General features: G+C 40.4%; 1 protein-coding gene across 1 annotated transcript in view; it reads left to right on the forward strand.

Moving 5' to 3' along the window:
• The window catches only part of PTPRE (protein tyrosine phosphatase receptor type E), a 139303-nt gene that overhangs the window by 104635 nt on the left and 12938 nt on the right, over nt 1–21730 (forward strand). Inside the window, exons 7-12 of the mRNA XM_081330118.1 lie at nt 3461–3551; nt 15229–15305; nt 15430–15466; nt 17437–17534; nt 19045–19164; nt 20380–20543. Coding sequence (XP_081186244.1) covers nt 3461–3551; nt 15229–15305; nt 15430–15466; nt 17437–17534; nt 19045–19164; nt 20380–20543 — 587 coding nt within the window. The remainder of the gene's footprint in view (nt 1–3460; nt 3552–15228; nt 15306–15429; nt 15467–17436; nt 17535–19044; nt 19165–20379; nt 20544–21730) is intronic.

Genomic DNA, 21730 nt, shown 5'->3' on the forward strand with positions numbered 1-21730 from the left:
AGAAGAAAAATTGCAAAGCCAAAGCAAGAGTACATATTGAAGCAACAAATATGACACATTTATGTTGTGGCAACAGAATGTAACCTATATAAGAGACTTCTTTATTAGCTAGTAAACAATAAATTTACATTCTGGTCTGTGCTGGTTTTCGAAGAAAATTCTTCAGAGTGCACATCTGATTTAAACCTAATGATGATTGAGACCATGATTATTTATTTATCAATCAAACTCTTAACTGTCCATCTTCCTCACAGAGGGGCTCTGATTATTTATTTATTTATTTATTTATTTATTTATTTATTTATTTATGGGGCTTATATCCCGCCCTTCTATTTATTTATTTATTTATTTATGGGGCTTATATCCCGCCCTATCTCCCGAAGGACTCAGAGCGGCTAACAGCAATAATATACAATAAATACAGAAATTAAGATAAAATTAAAATTAAAGGCCTCTGTACAATAAATTAAAATTAAAAATTAAAATAAATTAAAAATTAGAGTTAAAAATTGTAAACATAATTAAAATAAAAATTAAACATAATTAAATCCCTGTCAGTCCAGGTCAGCCAGTTGAAAAAGGAGTGTTTTGAGGCCGCGGCGAAAGGACTGGAGATCTGGGGCTTTTATATCAGGCTTTTCAACCTTTTCACAGATTGTACCACTTTTAGAACATGACAATATTCGAGTAGCACCAGTGCTTAGCAAGGTATCAAAAACTTGATTACTTAAAAAAAAGGGGGGGATTTTGGGCTTTACTGGTTAGATTCATTTGTTGATACAGAATTGGCTAGTTTATAATATGGAAAAGTAAAAAGTTGAGGTTCAATGTTAATGCTTTCTTCTACTGCAACAGAGCAAGTCAGAAGTCGATTCCTTTTCTTTTTCCCTTCTCCCCCTCACTTTTCTCTTTTTGTCTCACTCTTTACTCGCAAAGGCCCCCCTTACCCTTTGTTTGCAAAAGCCCCTCACTTGCTGTCTTGCTCACTCACCCTTTGCTCGCAAAAGCCACTCACTCTCTCACTCACTCAGCTTGCAAAAGCCTCTCACTCGCTTATTTACATTTTGCTTATTCACCCTTTGCTTGCAAAAGCCTCTCACTCACTCACTCACTCATTCACACTTTGCTCGTAAAAGCCTCTCGCTGCTCACTCACTCAGCTCTCAAAAGCCTCTCACTTGCTCTCTTTCATTCACACTTTGCTCGTAAAAGCCTCTCACTTCTCTCTCACTCATGCACACTTGGCTCACAAAAGCTCGTCGCTCGCTCTTTCACTCACTCACTCACTCACTCACACTTTGCTCACAAAGGCCACTCTCTCTCTCTCTCTCTCTCTCTCCTCACCACTTTGCTAACAAAAGCCTGTTCTCTCTCTTTCTCTGTGTTTTTTTTGTCTTCCTCTCCCACCAAAGCCTGCTACTTTTATAGCTTCTCTTCTCTCCGTCCTCCTCTTTCTCCCTTTTCTCTTCCGGGTGTGCTGGAAGCTCCAATCAGCATGCAACTGCTTGCGCAGATCCTGGGGTTTTTGCCAAGCCCTGCAGCTCCAGCTGATCTCCTCCAGGCCTGTGCAGTGTTGTTTTAGCTCGTTCCCTCCCCCGCTACACTTGGCTAGGGTTTGTGTACTGTCTACCACGTGCTAAAGTACCACCTGTGGTACACATACCACTGGTTGAAAAGCCCTTCTCTTTATATATAAGGTATAAGCTTTGTTCCCCTTATTATTTTATTATGGTTTTCAAGCATCCATATACACCCACGTTTGTTATTGTACAGTATTTGCAGTAAGAGCAAAGGGTGTCCTTCCTTCATATTGCAAATAACATATGATCAATAGAGAGAGATTCTGATCAGTTTAGCAATAATATAAATGGGTTAAAGTAGATTAATGTAAGTCTCCATCCAAATACCCTAAGTTCTTATAAAATTAGTTGTAGAAGTACAATATTTATATGTAAATTGACATTTACTAGTTGTAGAAATACAACATAAATTCTGTCCTGCCTAATTTGGACTTATGTAATTCAAAAGGCATGTTCTCTCCCTGTGAGATATATATAATAATAGAGTAAGTAGTTACGGGGTGCATTTTATTCTATTAAGCAACCAAGAAGTATTTATAGAACCTGATCCTCACCTGCAGTTTATCCTAAGCTCTCCTTGAGTGAAATAGCTGTAATTTATAATTAGATGTCTCAGATTTAAAGTTAACACTCTCTCACCGCAGTTTCAAACTCTCTCGCCGCAGCTTCAAGATGTGCAAAATGTGTAAGGTCATCTGATTTATTGTGGGTGTATTTGGGAAGGGATGGGCAGGTTAATTCACCCTACCATCATTATCCAGCTTCAAATCAGCCTTTTTCCCCACCCAGAATTTTCTGCTTTCATTAGCACTTTTCTTTCTGAGTCCCTTTCATGACCATCCATACCTTCTCCCATTTTGGTTTTGTTTTTGACCAGTTTCTCTCCAGGCTTCAACAGAAAGACAGCAGAGCTCCATTATTATATCTCATGAAGAAAAACAATCTGTGAATTAACTCTCCTCCCCCTTGCCTCTCCTAGTTATACCGAGTGGCCTGTGTGTTTGCTCAGATCTGGATATAGGGATTGGCCAAGAGTATGCTAGGTGCAAATTAAATTTGAAATTATACACAGTAATTTTCTGACAGAATTGCATTTGTTGTTTATTTAGTTTCAGGTCTTCAAGTTATCAGTTTTAGTTCTCCCACTTTATAAGACTTAACCAGATGCAGGATCTTGCAAATATCTTTCTTTTCTTTTGAGGGATATTTCTGCTTTGGTATCTTTCTGTGTGATTTTGAATTCATTGAATTAATTTTGAGTTTGTATTAATTTTTGAATATGAAGCGAGTTAATTCTCACAGGGGGTCTGTGCTGAGAAGCACAGACAAAAACAATCCTTCAAAGAAGGCCAGACTGAGTTGAGAAATCAGCCCTCCTTCATTCTGGCTTTCAGTGTTACGATTGGTTGATGTTTTCTCTGTTGCCTGGTGACACAATCCAGAAGATAAAGTCAGCTCTCTTGTCTATAAAGTCTGGATTGGCTTCACTCAGGACAATACCATTCATCAGTGGTTTGGAACTATCTTCTTTAGAAGCAGGGTAAAGGTTGCAGTGGCTACAGCCTGCATGAATCACGGGTAGCTCCTTAACTCAGTAGTGGGAAAAGACAGTTTTGTGTAGTGGTTAAGGCCTCAGTTATTTTCAGATAAAAAGTTTGTATCACGCAAGAAAAAATAGCAATATATATCTAGTGTAGGAATAGAGTTTGTTCCTCACTTGGTGCATTCAATAATTTTTAAGATGACTTTTAAGGATGTATCTGTGACATTTAATATTCTGATATAGATAATATAAAATTTCATAAAGTATAAAAATGTATTTTAACCTTCAACTCTGTTATTGATCGCTGTTTTAAGTCAGACAATTTATATTTTCTATAGTCATTGCCACCTGGATATTTGCAAGGATCACTTGAGATGGCAAACAAAGAGGAAAACAGAGAAAAAAACAGATACCCCAACATATTACCTTGTAAGTATTGCTGATATATAATTCAAAATTCTAAATAGTCCAGTATGACCAGGTAGCTGATCATGTTAAAAACAGCTATCAAAGATAGGCAAAGGTCTTATGAGATCAGGACTGATAAATTTAATGTGGTATAACCATCTATTTATTTGTTTAATAATATTTTATAAGTCACCTCAATCCTTTTAGTCAGCATTATGGTCTGAGTATGGGATGAAAATAGCATTAGACATGCTTTTAGGTAGCAAGAGCTGGACAGGAATGGTCCATGACCTCTTAGCAGCCTTTGATGGTATTCTTCTGTACTAGGTCTAGGGATTGGGGGTTGACAGCACTCTATTGTCTTGGTTCTCCTTTCTCTGGAGTAGATACAGTTGGTGGTGAAGGGGGGGGAGAGAAATTCTGCCCTTCACCCTTATTATGTGAGGTACCATAGGTTCAGTGCTCTATTACAGGGATCCCCAACCTGTGGGCCGTAGCCCACTACCGGGCCATGGTCTCTTGGCCACTGGGCCTTGTGAAGGGATGACCAATGCACACATTTGTGCGTGCACTCACCCCCCACACTTGCGCTAGTGCCACACCGAGCATCCCACAGGTGCTAGCACCACCCCACCCCTGGGCATCTCAGCAGCACTAGCGCTACCCTGAGCTTCCTGCTGGCGCTAGTGCCGCCTTGAGCTTCCCGCTGGTGCTAGAACTGCCCCATTTGTGGCACTTGCACTTATGTGACCCCATTTGGGCTCACGTACACGTGCGTAACAGTGCCTGCCTCCCTTTCCGGGCCATCAAACCAAAAAGGTTGGGAACCTCTGCTCTATTAGCTCCTATTCAGTATCTACCCTGAAGCTGCTGAGTGAGTTTACCTGTCACCATTGGGTGAGGTATTATCAGTACACTGATAATACCCAATTATACATTTCTGCCCCTTAAGCAAATTAAACAATGCTATTGATTTCATAAGGGACGCGGTGGCTCAGTGGGTTAGGATGCTGAGCTTGTCAATCAGAAAGTCGGCAGTTTGGCGGGTCGAATCCCGAGTGCCGCGTAACAGAGTGAGCGCCTGTTACTCGTCCCAGCTTCTGTCAACCTAGCAGTTCGAAAGCACGTAAAAATGCAAGTAGAAAAATAGGGACCGCTCCGGTGGGAAGGTAACAGCGTTCCGTGCGCCTTTGGTGTCTAGTTATGCCGGCCACATGACCACGGAGATGTCCTCGGACAAGCACTGGCTCTTCGGCTTTGAAACGGAGATGAGCACCGGCCCCTAGAGTCGGAAACGACTAGCACGCATGTGCGGGGGAACCTTTACCTTTACCTTTATTGATTTCATATCCAAGTGCCTGGATCTGGTTGGGGAACAACAGGCTTCAGCATAACTCTGGCAAGTTTGAATGGCTCTGATTTTTTTATGGGGCCTGTCAGTTTTGGTACTGGGTAGCATTGTACAGTTGCAAGAAAAAGTATGTGAACCCTTTGGGATTACATGGAGTTTTGCATGAATTGGCCCTAAAATGCTCTCTAAATGTCATGTAAGTCACAACAATAGAAAAACACAGTCTGCTTAAAATAATACTACACAAACATTAGCTGTTGTCACGTTTTAATTGAAGATAAGATGGAAACATTCACAGTGCAGGGTGGAAAAAGTATGTGAACCTTTGGACTTAATAACTGGTTGACCCTCCTTTGGCAGCAATAACCTCAACCAAACGTTTCCTGTAGTTGCAGATCAGACCTGCACAACGATCTGAAGTAATTTTGGACCACTCCTCTTCACAAAACTGTTTCAGTGTAGCAATATTCTTGGGATGTCTGGTGTGAATCGCTCTCTTAAGGTCATGCCACAGCATTTCAATCGGGTTGAGGTCAGGACTCTGACTGGGCCACTCCAGAAGGCGTATTCTGTTTTGTTGAAGCCATTGTTTTGTTGAATTACTTGTATGCTTTGGGTCATTGTCCTGTTGCATCACCCATCCTCTGCGGAGCTTCAGTTGGCAGACAGATGGTCGTACGTTTTCCTGCAAAATGTCCTGATAAACTCTGGAATTCATTTTTCCATCAATGACAACAATCCGTCCAGGCCCTGAGGCAGCAAAGCAGCCCCAAACCATGATGCTCCCTCCGCCATGTTTTACAGTGGGGATGAGGTTTTGATGTTGGTGTGCTGTGCCTTTTTTTCTCCACACATAGTGTTGTGTGTTTTTCCCAAACAACTCAATTTTGGTTTCATCTGTCCACAGTATATTTTGCCAGTAGTGCTGTGGAACATCCAGGTGCTCTTTTGCAAACTTCAAACATGCTGCAATATTTTTTTTGGACAACAATGGGTTCCTCCGTGGTGTCCTCCCATGTACTCCATTCTTGTTTAATGTTTTCCTTATTGTAGATGTGTCAACAAAAATGTTAGCATGTGCCAGAGATTTCTGTAGGTCTTTAGCTGACACTCTAGGATTCTTCTTTACCTCATTAAGCATTATGCGCTGTGCTCTTGCAGTCATTTTTACAGGGCGACCACGCCTAGGGAGAGTAGCAACAGTGCTAAACTTTCTCCATTTGTAGACAGTCTGTCTTACCGTGGACACATGAACATCAAGGCTTTTGGAGATACTTTTGTAACCCTTTCCAGCTTCATGCAAGTCAACAATTCTTGATCGTAGGTCTTCTGAGAGCTCTTTTCTGCGAGGCATGGTTCACATCAAACAGTGCTTCTTGAGACCAGTAAACCCAAAACTGTGTTTTTAAAGGGCAGGACAGCTGTCAGCAACACATCCAATATCATCACACTGATTGGAGTCAAGGTTGGCTCACTCCTGGCTCCAATTAGCTCTTGGAGAAGTCATTAGGCTAGGGGTTCACATACTTTTTCCACCCTGCACTGTGAATGTTTACATGTTATGTTCAATTAAAACATGACAACAGCTAATGTTTGTGTAGTATTATTTTAAGCAGACTGTGTTTTTCTATTGTTGTGACTTACATGACGTTTAGAGCTCATTTTATGGCCAATTCATGCAAAACTCCATGTAATCCCAAAGGGTTCACATACTTTTTCTTGCAACTGTACTGCACCAGACAGACCAGTGCTGATCTTGGAGGTCCTCCTAGACTCATGACTCTTGCTCAAAGAATAGGTGGGAGTTGTGGTTAGGAAGTCTTTGTACAGCTTTGTGTTATGTTGCAGTTGTGCCTGTTCCTGAACAGGAATCTCTGCTCATGTTCACTTGTGTCCTGGATAGACTATTTTAATGTCTTCTACATAGGACTGTCCTTAAAGTATCAGGAAGCTTCAGCTAATACAGAATATGGTGGAGTAGGCAGTTATGTGTGCCCTAGAGTGGCACATGCTACACGCCTGCTCCATCTGCTGCATTGCCTGCTCCAGGGTCCAATTCAAGGTGCTGTTTTGACCTTCAAAACCCTTCATGCCATGGGGCCAGGTCATTTGAGCAAACTGATTACATCTGCCCATCCCATGAGGTCCTGAAGAAAAGGTATGCTTTGGCTCTTCTGCCAAAGAGTTACATCTGGTGGACCCAGGAGATGGACCTTTTCTGCTCTGGCACCTACTCTGTGAAACTTCACTCCCAAAGTGAGACTGCCCCCATCTCTGCTGACAGGACTTTCAGAAGTCCCTCAAATCCTGGTTGTGTCAACAGGCCTGTGGGTCACAAGGGAATGGTGATCTGATGAGTTGGTTCCATTGCTTGTGGTATCTGATGCTCTCTCCTAAGCCTTTTAATAATAATTTTTATTTTTTATATTTGTTCAGTTTTTTTAAAGTTGATTTTATGGTTTGATTGCATACTACTCAGAGTCATATTTCATGAGATAGGCAGCCATATAAATATGACACATACATACATAGGTACATGCATACATACTGTACATGCATACTTAACTAGGGAAGCTTGTAGTTCAAAATGTAATAGATTATAACAAAAAAATTAAAGTAATAACACTTATATATCTGACCCAGGCCAATACATATATATTTGTATATTTACTAAGAGATAAATTATCAACAATGTGTTATAACAGTAATAACTATAGTTGCTATGAAATTAGAGGAAACATCAGAGTACCCTTCTCTTAGCTTAGCTAGTATCAATTTCCTAATCAATCTATCCTACAATACTGCTTTTACAAAGTTGTTTCTGATGATACCTGCTTTTCCTTATCTTTTGTGTTAGCAAATGAACCAGCCAGTTCACTTGCTGAAAGTGGATATTTTAAATGAAATCATTCATGTTAATATAAGCCAACAAAATCATGTATTGCCTTAGAGCAGACATGTCAAATTCACGACGTCACGTGACATCGCGTGACGTATCAGAACTTTTTCCCCATTGCTGGCAATGGGGTGGGTGCAGTTTCCTCGTGACACGTCCAGCCCGCGGGCTGGCAGTTTGACACCCCTGTTTTAGAGTGTATACAAATAAAAAGAGCACTAGACTGTCAAGGGAATGTGTTGTTGCTTTTCTAGAAAGTTCTTTTGTTGCATGCTGGTAATTTCACACTTTTGAAAGATCATTTTTAAAAAAAATTCTAATCTGCTGCTGAAGTCTTGGCTGGTTGCCCAGCAACTTAGTTCATTAGTTTCTGGGGATTATATAGGAAATAAAATGGCCAGAAACTTCTTGTAAGATTAACTGGAGTTTTCCAATTAAAGGAAGTAATTCTTCACAAATTCTGGGACCTGGATAGGTTACAGAGGGACCTTGGGGCTTTCCATGAGGATATGGTTGCAGTTCAGCTGGAACAGGTAGATAGCTGAGGTCCTGAATTGGATTGCTCCTTTGCTGTCTCTCCCTATGCATCACTCCTGCAATGCAGTTGATGAAGTGCCAGAAGAGATGCCTGAAGCACTAGTGGTGGAAAATTAGGAGCAAGTCTGAGTCTGATTGAATGTGAATAAGGCCAATATGCTGTTTTAAGGACCATTTTGCTATCTGGTGGATAAAATCAATCAGATTTACTCAGAGTTGGACTGCAGTTGGACAGGTCCAGTGGAGATATTTAGGTGGAGTCCCATAGGATTTTTTTGTGGCTGTGACTGCTGAAGAAGTGGCCAGGGTCCCCTGAACTCTTGAGTTCAGCTACCTGTTTGTTAGATTCATATTTTTCGTGGTTGGTCAAAGGCCCAGGAGGTGACCTGCAATTGGGTCCATGCAGTGATACCTCCTTCTTTGAGGGGGAAGGTCTTCCATTGGTATGTCTTTTCCTCCAGAAGTCGTCAAAGCCCTGGACAGTTTCTCCCCAGTCTCCAGCTCTTAATCTTCCACCCTTAGTGCTCCAGGCATCTCTTCTGGCTCTTCATCTCTTGCAACTCCTTGGAGAACCAAGATGTACTTGGTAGTGGGGCTTCAGCTCCAGAGGATCCAGGAGAAGACAGATTGTCTGGGCTCATTTCAGGCAGCTTACACAACAGAGACAGCTTTGGTCATGCTTGTTGATGATGTGTGGCAAGATTAGATGGGGTAGTGGATTCATCCTTCTGTTCGTTGATTTCTCAGTGGTTTTTGATACAGGTGATCATGGTATCCTTTTAGACTGGCTGCAAAGCTTGAGTGGGGACACCGTTTTGCTATGCTTCTCTCTTTTATGTGTATGGTTAGTTCAGTTAGTCCACAGGATCTCAAATGTCACTCTTTTGTTTACATATATATAGAAATGCTGGGTGAGGTCAGGTCAGAGTCAAGTATCATCAGTGCAGTACATATACCCCAAAATGCATCTAAATTTCAGGACAAGCAAGTTGATGCTGTCAAACCTCTGTCCCAGTATGTTGAGGTTGTGCAGAACTGGATGGAAAAGGAACTTTTAACTTAGGTTAAATCCTGTCCTAAGATTTTGGGCCCCCTGGGCCTGGGGATCTTCCATCTTTGGTTTTGACTGCACGTGTTCATCAGAACTGCTATGTAATCTTAGGGTCACCTTGAATTTACAGCTCCTGCTTGAAGAGCAAACAGAAGCTGCAGCTAAGTGGATCCTTCCACAGATATAGCTAGTGTGCCACTTGTACCCTTTCCTGGACTAGGAGGTCCTTCAGATAGTCACTCATGCCTTAATGATTTCACAATTCGATTACTATAACACGCTATAGGGGGCTTTCCCTTGAAAATTACTCAGAAGCTACAGTTCATTTAGAATTCAGTGGCATGGGCAATAACAGGCATGCCTCGATATGCCCATGTGACCCAACTGTTTCATGAGCTTTACTGGTTACTGATTGACTTCCAACTACAATTCAAGGTCCTGGTTATCAGCTATAAAGTCCTTCACGGGCTGGGCCTGATTGTTGTCTGTGGCACTGCCTATTTCCAGTAGTTTTTGTTCATCCAGTGATATCAGGCACATTCAATATGCTTTGGATCCCATCCTTGGGCCTTGTCTACTGGGACCCAGAAACCATGTGAAATCTGTGCTGTGGGGTTGCTGCTTTCTACAGTTCAGAGATCTGGATGGTTCCATCCTGTGGTCATGCAGGAAAATTATTAAATGCTTAGTTGTTCTCTCAGGCTTTGGGACTGGATAATGGTTAGATGGTTTTCAAAAAGATTTTTTTTGTCTTCATGTTCTTTATGATTTATTTTTGGCTGCTTGTTTTTCTTACGAGCTGCCCAGGGTTGTTGGGAATCAGGTGGCCTCTATACTACTGTATATATATGCATTCATACACAAGTAGTCCTGGACGTTTGACTATAGTTGGGACAGGATTGCCACCATAAGTCATTGTGACTGAAAAGCAACATGTCACACAACTACTTTACTTAACAACCACAATCTCAGCAATTAAGTGAACTTTATCAATCATTAGCTAAGTACCTACCCCATTCCAAGCCATCCCAGGCTTGGTCTCTTCCTGTCCCAAGCTTCAGGAATGTAGTGGGCTGCTTCCAACTTCCCACACCTTCCTATCTCCCCCTCCCATCTCTGCCCTTTTCCTGCCCTCCACCCCACATTTCCAGGTTAGCAAATAGCCCCAGAACTGTTTAGCTGGAAAGCTTCAAACCCCCCCCCCGCCCCCACCAGCTCTTCTTAAACAGTTTTTTGTTCTAGCTGCTTACAAGGCATGCCTGGCTGGCTGCTGGGGTGGGCTGGGTTTTGTCTGCAGGGGATAAAAAATCAAAAGCAGTCCCTGAATAGTAGCAAGCCAAAATGCCTCTTTTCCAAAAAGCTAGACCACAGTTGCCAGGCTCAGCACAGCTCATCAAGAGTGAGAGGACGGAAAAAAACGCCAGTGAATATGAGCTAGGACAGCTGTGGCTTCCTGGGATATGGCAAATAACCCAGAGCTATATAATTGTGTAATCGTGGTGCTGCTTGCAAGAGTGAGTGTAGGGCAGCCAAAGGGTGGGGGTGGAGGGAGATAAGTGAATGGGGGGAGTTGGAGCACACCTGTGGTCATTAGTGCAGGTAGACTGCCAAGCACCCAAATTTTGATGTTACCTTGGGGGTGCTGGAACAGCATAGGTTTTATTTAAGTTTAGCTTTTCAGCACAGTTGTAACTTTGATCAGTTGCTGAATTAATGGTCACAAGTCAAAGAACTACCTGTATGCATGAATAAATCAGTAAATAAACTGATAAACTATGGAATTTTCTTCCATGAAAATAGGGTGTTAACTATTAATGCCCTTCTCCTTGTGTTCAACCAAGATGATAGATAACCCTATTTTGTTGTGAAAGTACCGTATTTTCCGGCGTATAAGATGACTTTTTAACCCATGAAAATCTTCTCAAAAGTTGGGGGGTCGTCTTATATGCCCAGTCGTCTTATATGCCGGAAAATAGTACATAAATCAATCGAGCGTCCCCGTTCGTGCAAAGCAACTTCAAGCCTCCTTAGTCCAGTCCCCCCTCCAACGTGACTCTCCCTTCCCACCCCCAAGAGCCTCTAAGCCCCTTCCCCTCCCCCTTGCAAACACCAGACCCCGGGAGTGGCAGGAAGCCCCTCTCCCTCACCCAAGCGGCATCTGAGCATAAGCAGAGCGTGCCTTGCTACCCGCTATCTCTCCTGGCAGTTGTCTTCTACCCCTGCAGGAGGACCCTGGGTAGAGGGGGCGGCATGTCGGGCCCGGCAGGCCCGACATTCAGCGGGGCCTCGAGACCGCTCACCGGTGATCCGGCAGACGCCCGCATCCGGCCTCGCAACCAGCCGCAGAAGCCTGCGCCCGGCTTTCCTTCCCCCCACCCCCACCCGCACTCAGCTACCGGTTCCTGGGCCCCGGCCCCAGCCGCGGGCCAGCTCGCCAGTGACCAGGCCAACGGACTCCCGGCTGCCAGACGCTGCGCTTTGGGAGACGCTCCCCGGCAGGTCGGGGATGGAGCGCCCGCCCGCCGCCAGGCCGTTCCAGGAACTTCCGGGGACTTCTGGCGGGCCGGGGAAGAGCGTGCCTGCCAGCCCGTTCCAGGAACTTCCGGGGACTTCTGGCGGGCCTGGCGCCCCTCTCGCCCGCAGACCATGCAGCGGCCCTCGCCAGCCGGCCTCGGCATGGCCGTTCCAAGCCCAGCTCTCCAGCGCGTCTTCCGAGCCCACCTGGCTGACTGCCTCCTGGGCAGGGCTTGGCTCCAGACGCAAGGCTGCTCCGTCTGCAAATGTGCTCTCAAATGGGTGGGTGGAAGGAAAAGCCCCTTTGGGCTTCAAAAGGGAGGCTTTGCACCATCTGCATCAGACGGGGCTGAATCGGGCTTGTGTCGGACACTTGGCAACTGGCATGTAAGTATTTTCCGGTGTATAAGACGAAAAATCTTGAAAATCTTCTCAAAAGTTGGGGGTCGTCTTATATGCCGAGTCGTCTTATACGCCGGAAAATACGGTATTTGTTATGCTCAGCCTCAGCTGTGCTTGTGTTTTGTTGCATTGGCTTTATTTTATAGTTTACTTATTTTTGTTTTTATTTATTTTTTAATTTTAATAATGGACTTCATCCAAAGTTACACAAGCTGCGAATAGGACATTTTTATAAAAGGGAGGGAGGGAGGGAGGGAGGGAGGAAGGAAGGAAGGAAGGAAGGAAGGAAGGAAGGAAGGAAGGAAGGAAGGAAGGAAGGAAGGAAGGAAGGAATCAATCAGTCACAGACTCAACCCTGAGACAGCTTACTAATTGGGGGCCAGGCTGAAATAAGATAAAGGCAATCAGGAAACAAAGGAGTGTTTTCCTTTGGAAAATGTATTAAAGCTATTCTGCTTTGGCTATGAGTACTTTCAGACCAATAAGCACGCCCAAAATGGCTAATCAAGGTTTTATTCCAAGGCAGTATGATAAACAATGGGGGAAAAATAGAATTCAACTTTCAAAGACTGTTATATTAGCATCTAAGATCCCTTCTTCAAACTGAAAAATATACGTCACCTCTCAGGGTAGGTCTGCACTGAGGTTCTATTCTAGAGGAGCTTCTGATTGGTTTATATAGATCATAGAAAACAAATAATCATGTGTGTACATGTCCAGGCATTTATACCAAATGCAGGGATGCTAGGTATATCATATCAACATGTCTACCTGACCTTGACAAGGGCACAAGGATTATTTTATTCTTGACAGATTTCAGTGAGCAGTGCCAAAACAAAGCCATACCTTTGCAAGAAATGTCTTGTTTATACCAGATGGTTTAGCTAAAGATAGAGAGGGTCACGCCAGCGTACACAAGTGTTTCATGCCAAGTATGAGGCAAAATATTAAAAAGAATGTTTAAGATTAGCTGATGTAGCACACTAAATATTTGGATACATTTCATTATGAACCTGAAATAGTGAATTTTATGTACCTAAGGGAAAGAGGGACATACCACTCTCCATTTCCTCTTCCCCAGACTTCTGGTAGGAGCACCATCTCTATAAAAACTTCCTATGTAAACAGCAGTCTGTGTGCTGTAGACAAACCTCCTGTAGGCTGGTGACTTACAGGTCTTCATATAGCCTACTGCAGGAACATTCCTCCCACCCAGCCATAAAATGGTGTGCCTCTGTGGCCATTTCTGCCTTGGCTGTTAAAAAGAACAAGTCTTGTCTGCAGCCTTTTTTCCCCACTCATAGGAACAGTGATCTGATGGAAAACCTTCCACAAAATTAATACTCCTATAGGAAAATATAAACTGAGGATTAGATTCCAGTGCTAGCATCCAAAATATAGTTCAAGAGCCTTGGTGGAGCAGTGGGCTAATGCCTCCTTAAGTAACACCAGCTGCCTGCAATTAGTGCAGGTTCGCATCCCACCAGGCTCAAGGTTGACTCAGCCTTCCATCCTTCTGAGGTAGGTAAAATGAGGACCCAGATTGTTGGGGGCAATTAAGCTGACTTTGTAATAATGCCGCTTGGGGAGTGTGTGAAAAAGCCCTAATAAGCAGGCATATACATAGAATGAAGGCTACTGCTAAGCTTGTAAGCCACCCTGAGTCTTCGGAGAAGGGCGGGATATAAATGCAATCAAAATAAATAAAATAAATTTAAAAAATAAAATTAATAAGTAAGTATTTGTAAGGTAGTCTGGAACTCATCCAATGGAAGAAGTGAACAAATTTATATTAATTTAAATGTGATTGATTATATTAATTGGGGCAGAATTAAAAAAAAGCTGCTTTATCTTTATTTGTCTCCCTTATGGGAGGGTCTTGCCAGATGTTACTATCTGAGGTGGGGATAAGGTTCTACTAGAAGTATTAAACAATAATATTTCTTCTGTTCTTGAGCTTCCAAAGCAGATTCAATAATGACCAAATTGATAAGATGTCGTTTTTGACCCACACTGGAAGCCGTGCCCAGTTAGAATGGCCAGGGGCCAGGGAGTAGGGAAGGTTGGCATCAGCTGGTGCAGCGATTCAGCCTAGGTATCTCAGATGGGTAACTGAGTCTGAAGGTTGTAGATTCCCTAACATTGAGCTCCCACTTCCATCCTCATGCCAGCTTCTCTCCTCACCCAGAGTTACAAGCTTAGAATCCCCACCACCAACCTTTGAGAGTACCAATGTTGTTGGCTTTATTTCAATAGAGCATCAAAAGGAATGCAATGGGAACAGCAGCTTTTCACGTCGTATATTTTCCTTCTGTTTTAAAGACATGAAATAGCACGTCGTTCATGGTATGAGAAAGAGTCCTTAAATAATTGTAAAAGGGATTAGATACATTCATGAGATCAGTTACTAATTCTGACGTTTACTAATTATTTCTAGAACAACAACAGCAACAACAACAGGGGAGTGTTGTGTGCGGATATCAGAACTTGATTATGTTCCTAATCTAGGAATCATTATCAGAACAAAGAGTGTCATAGCTTTATTTGTAAAGAGGTTGTCCCTAAATTATTTGGTCTATGTCCCTTTGCAGAGGTAAAATTAATGCCACCATTGAATAGGTAGCCAATGAAATTAACACAACATGGGATTTTAATTCATGATAACTTATGTTGCTATTAATCATTCTTTCCTACTTTCTAAGATTTTGCATTTGTATTCATGGTACTTTGCTAAACTGATGCTTTAAAAATCATTATTTTAGTAAGATGAGTGCATGGTATCATTCAGTATAGAAGCTATAATATTTTTAAAAATCATCATGCATTGTTTTATCAACTTTTTTTAGTTTATCGTTTTTTCCCCAGAAAGAAGTGACACATTTAGAGCTTTATTCACATTCCTTCCATGTTGGAAATAAACAGTTCTAACTGAGTGTTCATTTTACAGATGATCATTCCAGAGTAACTTTAATGCAGATAGATGGATTTCAGTGTTCAGACTATATTAATGCTTCATATATAGATGTAAGTGAAATCCTTTTCTTATACAATTACTTATTTTCCCAGAATAACTACAGACTGTTTTTAAATGCATCTTTAATATATATTCTTGTAAAAATAACATATATTTTTTTTTATTTTCTCAAAGGGCTACAAGGAAAAGAATAAATTTATAGCTGCTCAAGGTATCTTTTGGTTTCTATTGTTCGACAATTTTTTTAAAAAAGTTTTTATTTTGTACTTTTGCATACACAAAACAATTTCAGGAATATTTAGTTTCCTTTTACATTTAGTCTAAAGTAAGATTTAAGGACTTTGTAAGGGACGCGGTGGCTCAGTGGGTTAGGACGCTGAGCTTGTCGATCAGAAGGTCGGCAGTTTGGCGGGTCGAATCCCGAGTGCTGCGTAGCAGAGTGAGCGCCTGTTACTTGTCCCAGCTTCTGCCAACCTAGCAGTTCGAAAGCACCTAAAAATGCAAGTAGAAAAATAGGGACCACTCCGGTGGGAAGGTAACAGCGTTCCGTGCGCCTTTGGCGTCTAGTCATGCCGGCCACATGACCACGGAGACGTCCTCGGACAAGCGCTGGCTCTTCGGCTTTGAAACGGAGATGAGCACCGGCCCCTAGAGTCGGAAACGACTAGCACGCATGTGCGGGGGAACCTTTACCTTTACCTAATATTGGTTTTATTTAGTCTAAGGTTAATGAGTGTACCATAACAAGGAAGTGTTTTTCTGAAGAATCTTTAGATTGAATAAGAAGTTACTGAGAACTGATCTGGAGAAAAAGTGGTGCATAGTATGAAAGGAAAAGGGAGAAGTATGCAATCTGCCTTGATGTCACTCTATATGACATTGGTGTAAGAATTAGATATATACAGAACCAAGGAAGAGTTAGTACAGATCAGTTTGTGTGTACCGTATTTTCCGGCGTATAAGACGACTTTTTAACCCATGAAAATCTTCTCAAAAGTTGGGGGTCGTCTTATACGCCCAGTTGTCTTATACGCCGGAAAATACGGTATGTGTATGTGTATGTACTTCCAAGTCATTGCTGACTCACAGGTGACTGTGAGACAAGTTCCTGCAGTTTTCTGGCTTCATGTTGAAAATAAAACTAAACCCCAGTCTCTCAGTTTCTAGCCTGGTTCCTTAACCACTATCAGACTTAATAGGAATCATTAGAAAGTAAAATTCAGAAGTTTGAATTAGTGTTAAATATTAATATGGCAAATATAATTTCATCACCACGTTTAGCAAAGTTATAGTTTGCAGGAAAACAACGAAGAGGTAGACTTTTTTGGGGGGGAAGGTCCTAGTTAAATAGGAAAATGGCAACATATTTGAATATTTAATGTGTAATTTATATAATAAATTGTCTGTGGGGCCTCACTTTTTGTACACCATCCGTGTGTTTGTGTATGTGCCTGTGTGTGCCTGTGTATTTAATCCAATTTTCCAATTTAAAAATATGTGCTCAAGGGATTGATGTGGTCCATGAATTGTTGAGGATTATATAAAGATATTTACAGTAGATGTCAAAATCACTTTGATTCTACTGTTTCCATTTCATTTTATTTTTTGAGAGAGAATAGGGAAGTAACTGTTCAATTATGATAGTCTATGCATTTTTCTGTTAAAATGAAAGAAGAGTGCAGAGGAACATAAGCAGGAATTGGTTTGCTTGAGCCAATTAAAATTTATATTTCTAAGGAATGAAGGATTAGGGGGAATATGTCTTTACAATTAAAATTTACTTGTCATATATTCACCTCATAGCAAGAATAAACTTTGGATTCAGGGTCAATGCACCATTTTTTATCACTTTATACCTCAGCCTGAAGCTTCAGGAGGAATGTATTTTAAAATAACAAAAATAATATAGAGTTTCTCTTTCAGATTTGCTAATACGAGGGATAGTTTATTTGCTGGAGACAGTGAAACATTTTTATTATGAAATCCAAATCTCAGTTGGCCTGTTTATTTCAATTTTAATATGCATTTTTTAATTTGTTTCTTTTCCTTGGGCTTTCTGAATGTTGTAAACCCTTTTGAGCATTTCTTATAGAATTTGATATTCTTCTCAATAGATAAGATGAGAAACACTTTTCTGTACTTTGTATAGCTGTTAATTTAGTAGTTATTTTCTATATCTAGGACCTAAACAGGACACAGTAAATGATTTTTGGAGGATGATATGGGAACAGAAGTCTGCAACTATTGTCATGTTAACAAATGTGAAAGAGAGAAAAGAGGTAAGACATTTCAAAGTTTATTTCCCTCCAATAGGTTTGGAGCAGTCCAATAGCCCACAAAACTATTAGTAACATAACCACTTCCTCTATCATCTTGCCAGTAAAATGTCAGTCTCTCTGATACAGTACAGCACTGCAGTAATTTTAATACTTGACCTTACATATTTTTTTTCACATTGCTCACATCATCTCTGTCTCTCTTATTAATCTTTTCCCCTTCAAACAATATATATATATATAGGCCTAACCCAAGGCCATCCACAGGCAGTAGTCACAACAGTGACAGCTCATATTTGTGTAATTTTTTTGGATTGCTAACAAAGAATTAAAGGGAGACTGATATGCATTTCAAACTTATATATATATATGTTTTCTGAGGTTTTCGCGGGTGTTTGTATGTAGATCTTTGGTCATTCGGGTTTTTTCCCACGTAGAATTGAAGGTATAAGAGCAATGTTTCGACGAAATCTCATCCTTCATCCTCAGGCTGGTGGCTTCAGCTTCCTTCTTCTGGGAGAAGCATGTGGTCGTGGCTGTTCCTCTTTTTTAAACTGCCAGAGGGGGTGTGTTCTGTGGGTGGAGGTGTGCTCTGATTGGGTGGGGGATTAGGTGTGAACACACTCCCACCCAATCAGAATGACCAAAGATCTACATATATACATATATATACATATATATATATATATATATATATATATATATATATATATATATATATATATATATATATATATATATATATATATATATATATATATATATATATATATATATATATATATATATATATATATATATATATATATATATGCATATGCATGTATGATTGATTGATGATTCATTTTTTTAAAATAATAATTGATGCGTTGTATGAGGAAATTGTCTGAAATTATTTGACTATATTTTCTTTGCCTGATTTCCTGGCATTGCTTGATAGACAAAATTTACAATATCATAGTGCCAAAGAATGTTAGTAGTACATTTAAGGTCCAACTTTCCTTCTACCATCATTACTACTATTTGCATAACATTGATTAAACTCAATATGAAATTTGCTTCCTGCAATATACCTATAAGAGTAAGTAGCAGTAGCTAGTGAATTCTGATTTGTGATAAATTAAGCATGTTTTTTTGTTGTTTTTTTGCTCAAGAATGACCTCTCCTGGCACATAAAGAGAGAGAGAAAAAAAGATGTATGTAGGCTATATTTTTGAAAGATGACATGTCTGTTCTAAGCGTTAGTTGAAGAAATGGATCTGTACAATAATCAAACATAGTTGATGATAAAGTTACATCTCAACAAATGTTAGTGCTATGATATGTCACAACTTACCCTGATCTTATTTTGAATATAATTTAGAGCTATATGGTTGTGTTTGGTTTCAATTTCAGAAGTAGCCCTCTCCTTTTTCCATATAGTTGCAACACAATTGTATATTTTTAACCCATTTGTTTGGGTGAAACATACAAAACGCTGATGTGGTATGTTTGTGCTTTAATATTTACATAGGACAAATGTTTCCAGTATTGGCCTGATCAAGGATGCTGGACCTATGGAAGCATTCGGGTTTCTGTGGAGGACTGCATAGTTCTTGTAGATTATACCATTCGAAAGTTTTGTATTCAGCCGGTATTTCACTTTCGCTTATTATTGCTTTAAAATATAATTAACTATTGTTCACCCTGTTTTTAGAATAAAGAATATTTAGAATTATATGTTTTTGTTGAAGGATAAAAACTCAGGTTTATTTAATTTTTACTTATATTTTGTTGATATTATTTTAAGATTCCTACTGAGACGTTATTTGAAATTCTGTGCATAATTTGATCCTGATGTTCTGTTAACGCCTTCTTTGGAGTTCCTTTTGGGAGTTCATGATTCCTCAAAAATGTAATTGATCATAGATGGCCGTACTGAGTTAACGCTTTCTACAAAATTCAGATTTGATTAACATCATAAGGAATCCTGTAAAAATGACAATATAAATGATGCCTTCTTCAATAATGATGTTTTTCAGAATGGTATAAACAATAAAATGAGAGGAATAGAATCAGATGCGATAGAAATTCAAAACTACAGGCAGATACTTAAACCTATTCTGGTACTGTATGGTGGGAAGGTTATTGGCTTTAATCAGACAAATTCGTAGAAATATTATTGAATGTGATATACACCAGGGAGCCCTGGTGGTGCAGTGGTTAAAGTGCAGTATTGCAGGCAAACTCTGCCCACAGCCTGTAGTTTGATCCTGACAGGGCTCAAGATTGACTCAGCTTTCCATCCTTCCAAGGTCAGTAAAATGAGGACCCAGATTGTTGGGGGCAGTATGCAAATAATGCTTACATTGTAAACTGCCCAGGAAGTGCTGCAAAGTGCTGTGGGGGCTTATATACTTATAAGCCTAAATGTTTTTGCTATTGCTATACTACATTTATAGCTCTCATATGGTTTCCTGTGGATATCTGATTTGCTACTGTGGGCACTTAGCTGTATTAGCTTGGCTACTGGTCTGATTCAGCATCATGATTGTTCTGACAGTATATTAAAATGTAAAAATTTCAGACAATTTTTAAACTCAGGGTATAATATTGGTGCCTGAGAAATTTAACCTGGAGAATATTCCAAGTTGGGATGTCAGTGTGGAAAAAATAAATCTGTTTATTGCACACAATTCATCTACAAATGCTTTTGGTGCATGATTAATTTTATATCTGCTTTAATTTTTCTCTTTAATGTGTATCCTGCAGAGGAAGAAAAAAGTCAAGTAACAAGTAGCTGAACTATTGGTTGACTTCAATCTAAAATGTAATTGATTGTGTCCATATTTTGTTTCTGGACCTTCAGCAGGTTTCTGATGGCTGTAAAGCTCCAAGACTTGTCACTCAGCTTCATTTCACCAGCTGGCCTGATTTTGGAGTGCCTTTTACACCTATTGGAATGCTTAAATTCCTAAAGAAAGTCAAGTCATTGAATCCTGCACACGCTGGACCAATAGTGGTTCACTGTAGGTATGTATTTATGTGGAATGGAAAATGTTTATCCTTCTCAGTGTCCGGGCGTGGGATTAACAGCCCACACTAATCCAAAGGATGCTCCATGGAAAAAATGTTGGAAGGTGTGTAAAAGAGAAACAGGAACTACCCCATTTTTCCATTCACAGAAATCTGGTGGTTCTACTGTAAGAGGTGCAGTTGAATACAACTCCAAGACAGTGAGTTTAGATATAATATCAAAATATAGGAAAATAATACTTGGAAATTATAGACTCCTATATACTAATTTTAGTAAAGTATTCCACAGTCTTCTGGTAAGTAATATATAGAGGGGACGTTGAAAGGAAGCTGAGTTTCTGTATCAAAATTCAAAAATAAAAACTTGTCATTAATAAACTTTAAATTGTTCATTTAAAAAAAATGAGCAGTGGCGGAATTAGAGGGAGGGAGGAAGTTACAATGATATCATAAGCAAAAACAAGTAACTGATGTAATACATAGGAAAGGTCCCTGCCTAGCACAGGATGCCATGCTTTTTTGTTTTCAAGGAAGGCTGAAGATTATTTGCCATGACAATTTAAATAGCAGTCTATGATAATTGTGCTCCCTCTTGTGGTAGTTTGGGAGGTTAAGCAGGATTGTCTGTATACGTAATTAGATTTCGGTCAGCTTACAAAATTCAGTAAGTAGGTAAGTAAGTAAATAAACTACCAGCTCACAAAATCCAGTAAATAAATAAATAAATAAACTGATTACCTACACATTAACAGGCAGCCTGGATTAAAAGAACCAGAACAATCATCCACACAAATATAACATGGGCTTTACAAATGTATCAGTGAACACACTGACCCCAAACCTGGGAATGAAACAGGTTTTAGAGGCTTTTTAAAACCTCAGGAGAATGGGTACCATTTGTTTCTCTGGAGAGAGGAGGAGGCAGAGACAGAAAGACACACTTTGTTGGTGCTACAGGTTGGCAGTGTTTAATGGAAGGGACCTGGAACACATGCACTCTGCTTGAACATACCTGGGGGGAGGGCAGAAATTATTGGAAATATGCAGGCCCTCAGATAATGAGGCCATATAATATGATGGGGTTTATAGGCAGTGACCTGAACCTTGAACTGCACCTGGGAGCCACTTAAATGAAGGGCTTTCACCACATCCAATTAAGAAGAGTATTGTGATAAGTGATATCA

The sequence above is a fragment of the Vipera berus genome, assembly GCF_964194415.1.
Source record: "Vipera berus genome assembly, chromosome: 5".
Taxonomy (NCBI): Eukaryota; Metazoa; Chordata; class Lepidosauria; order Squamata; family Viperidae; genus Vipera; species Vipera berus.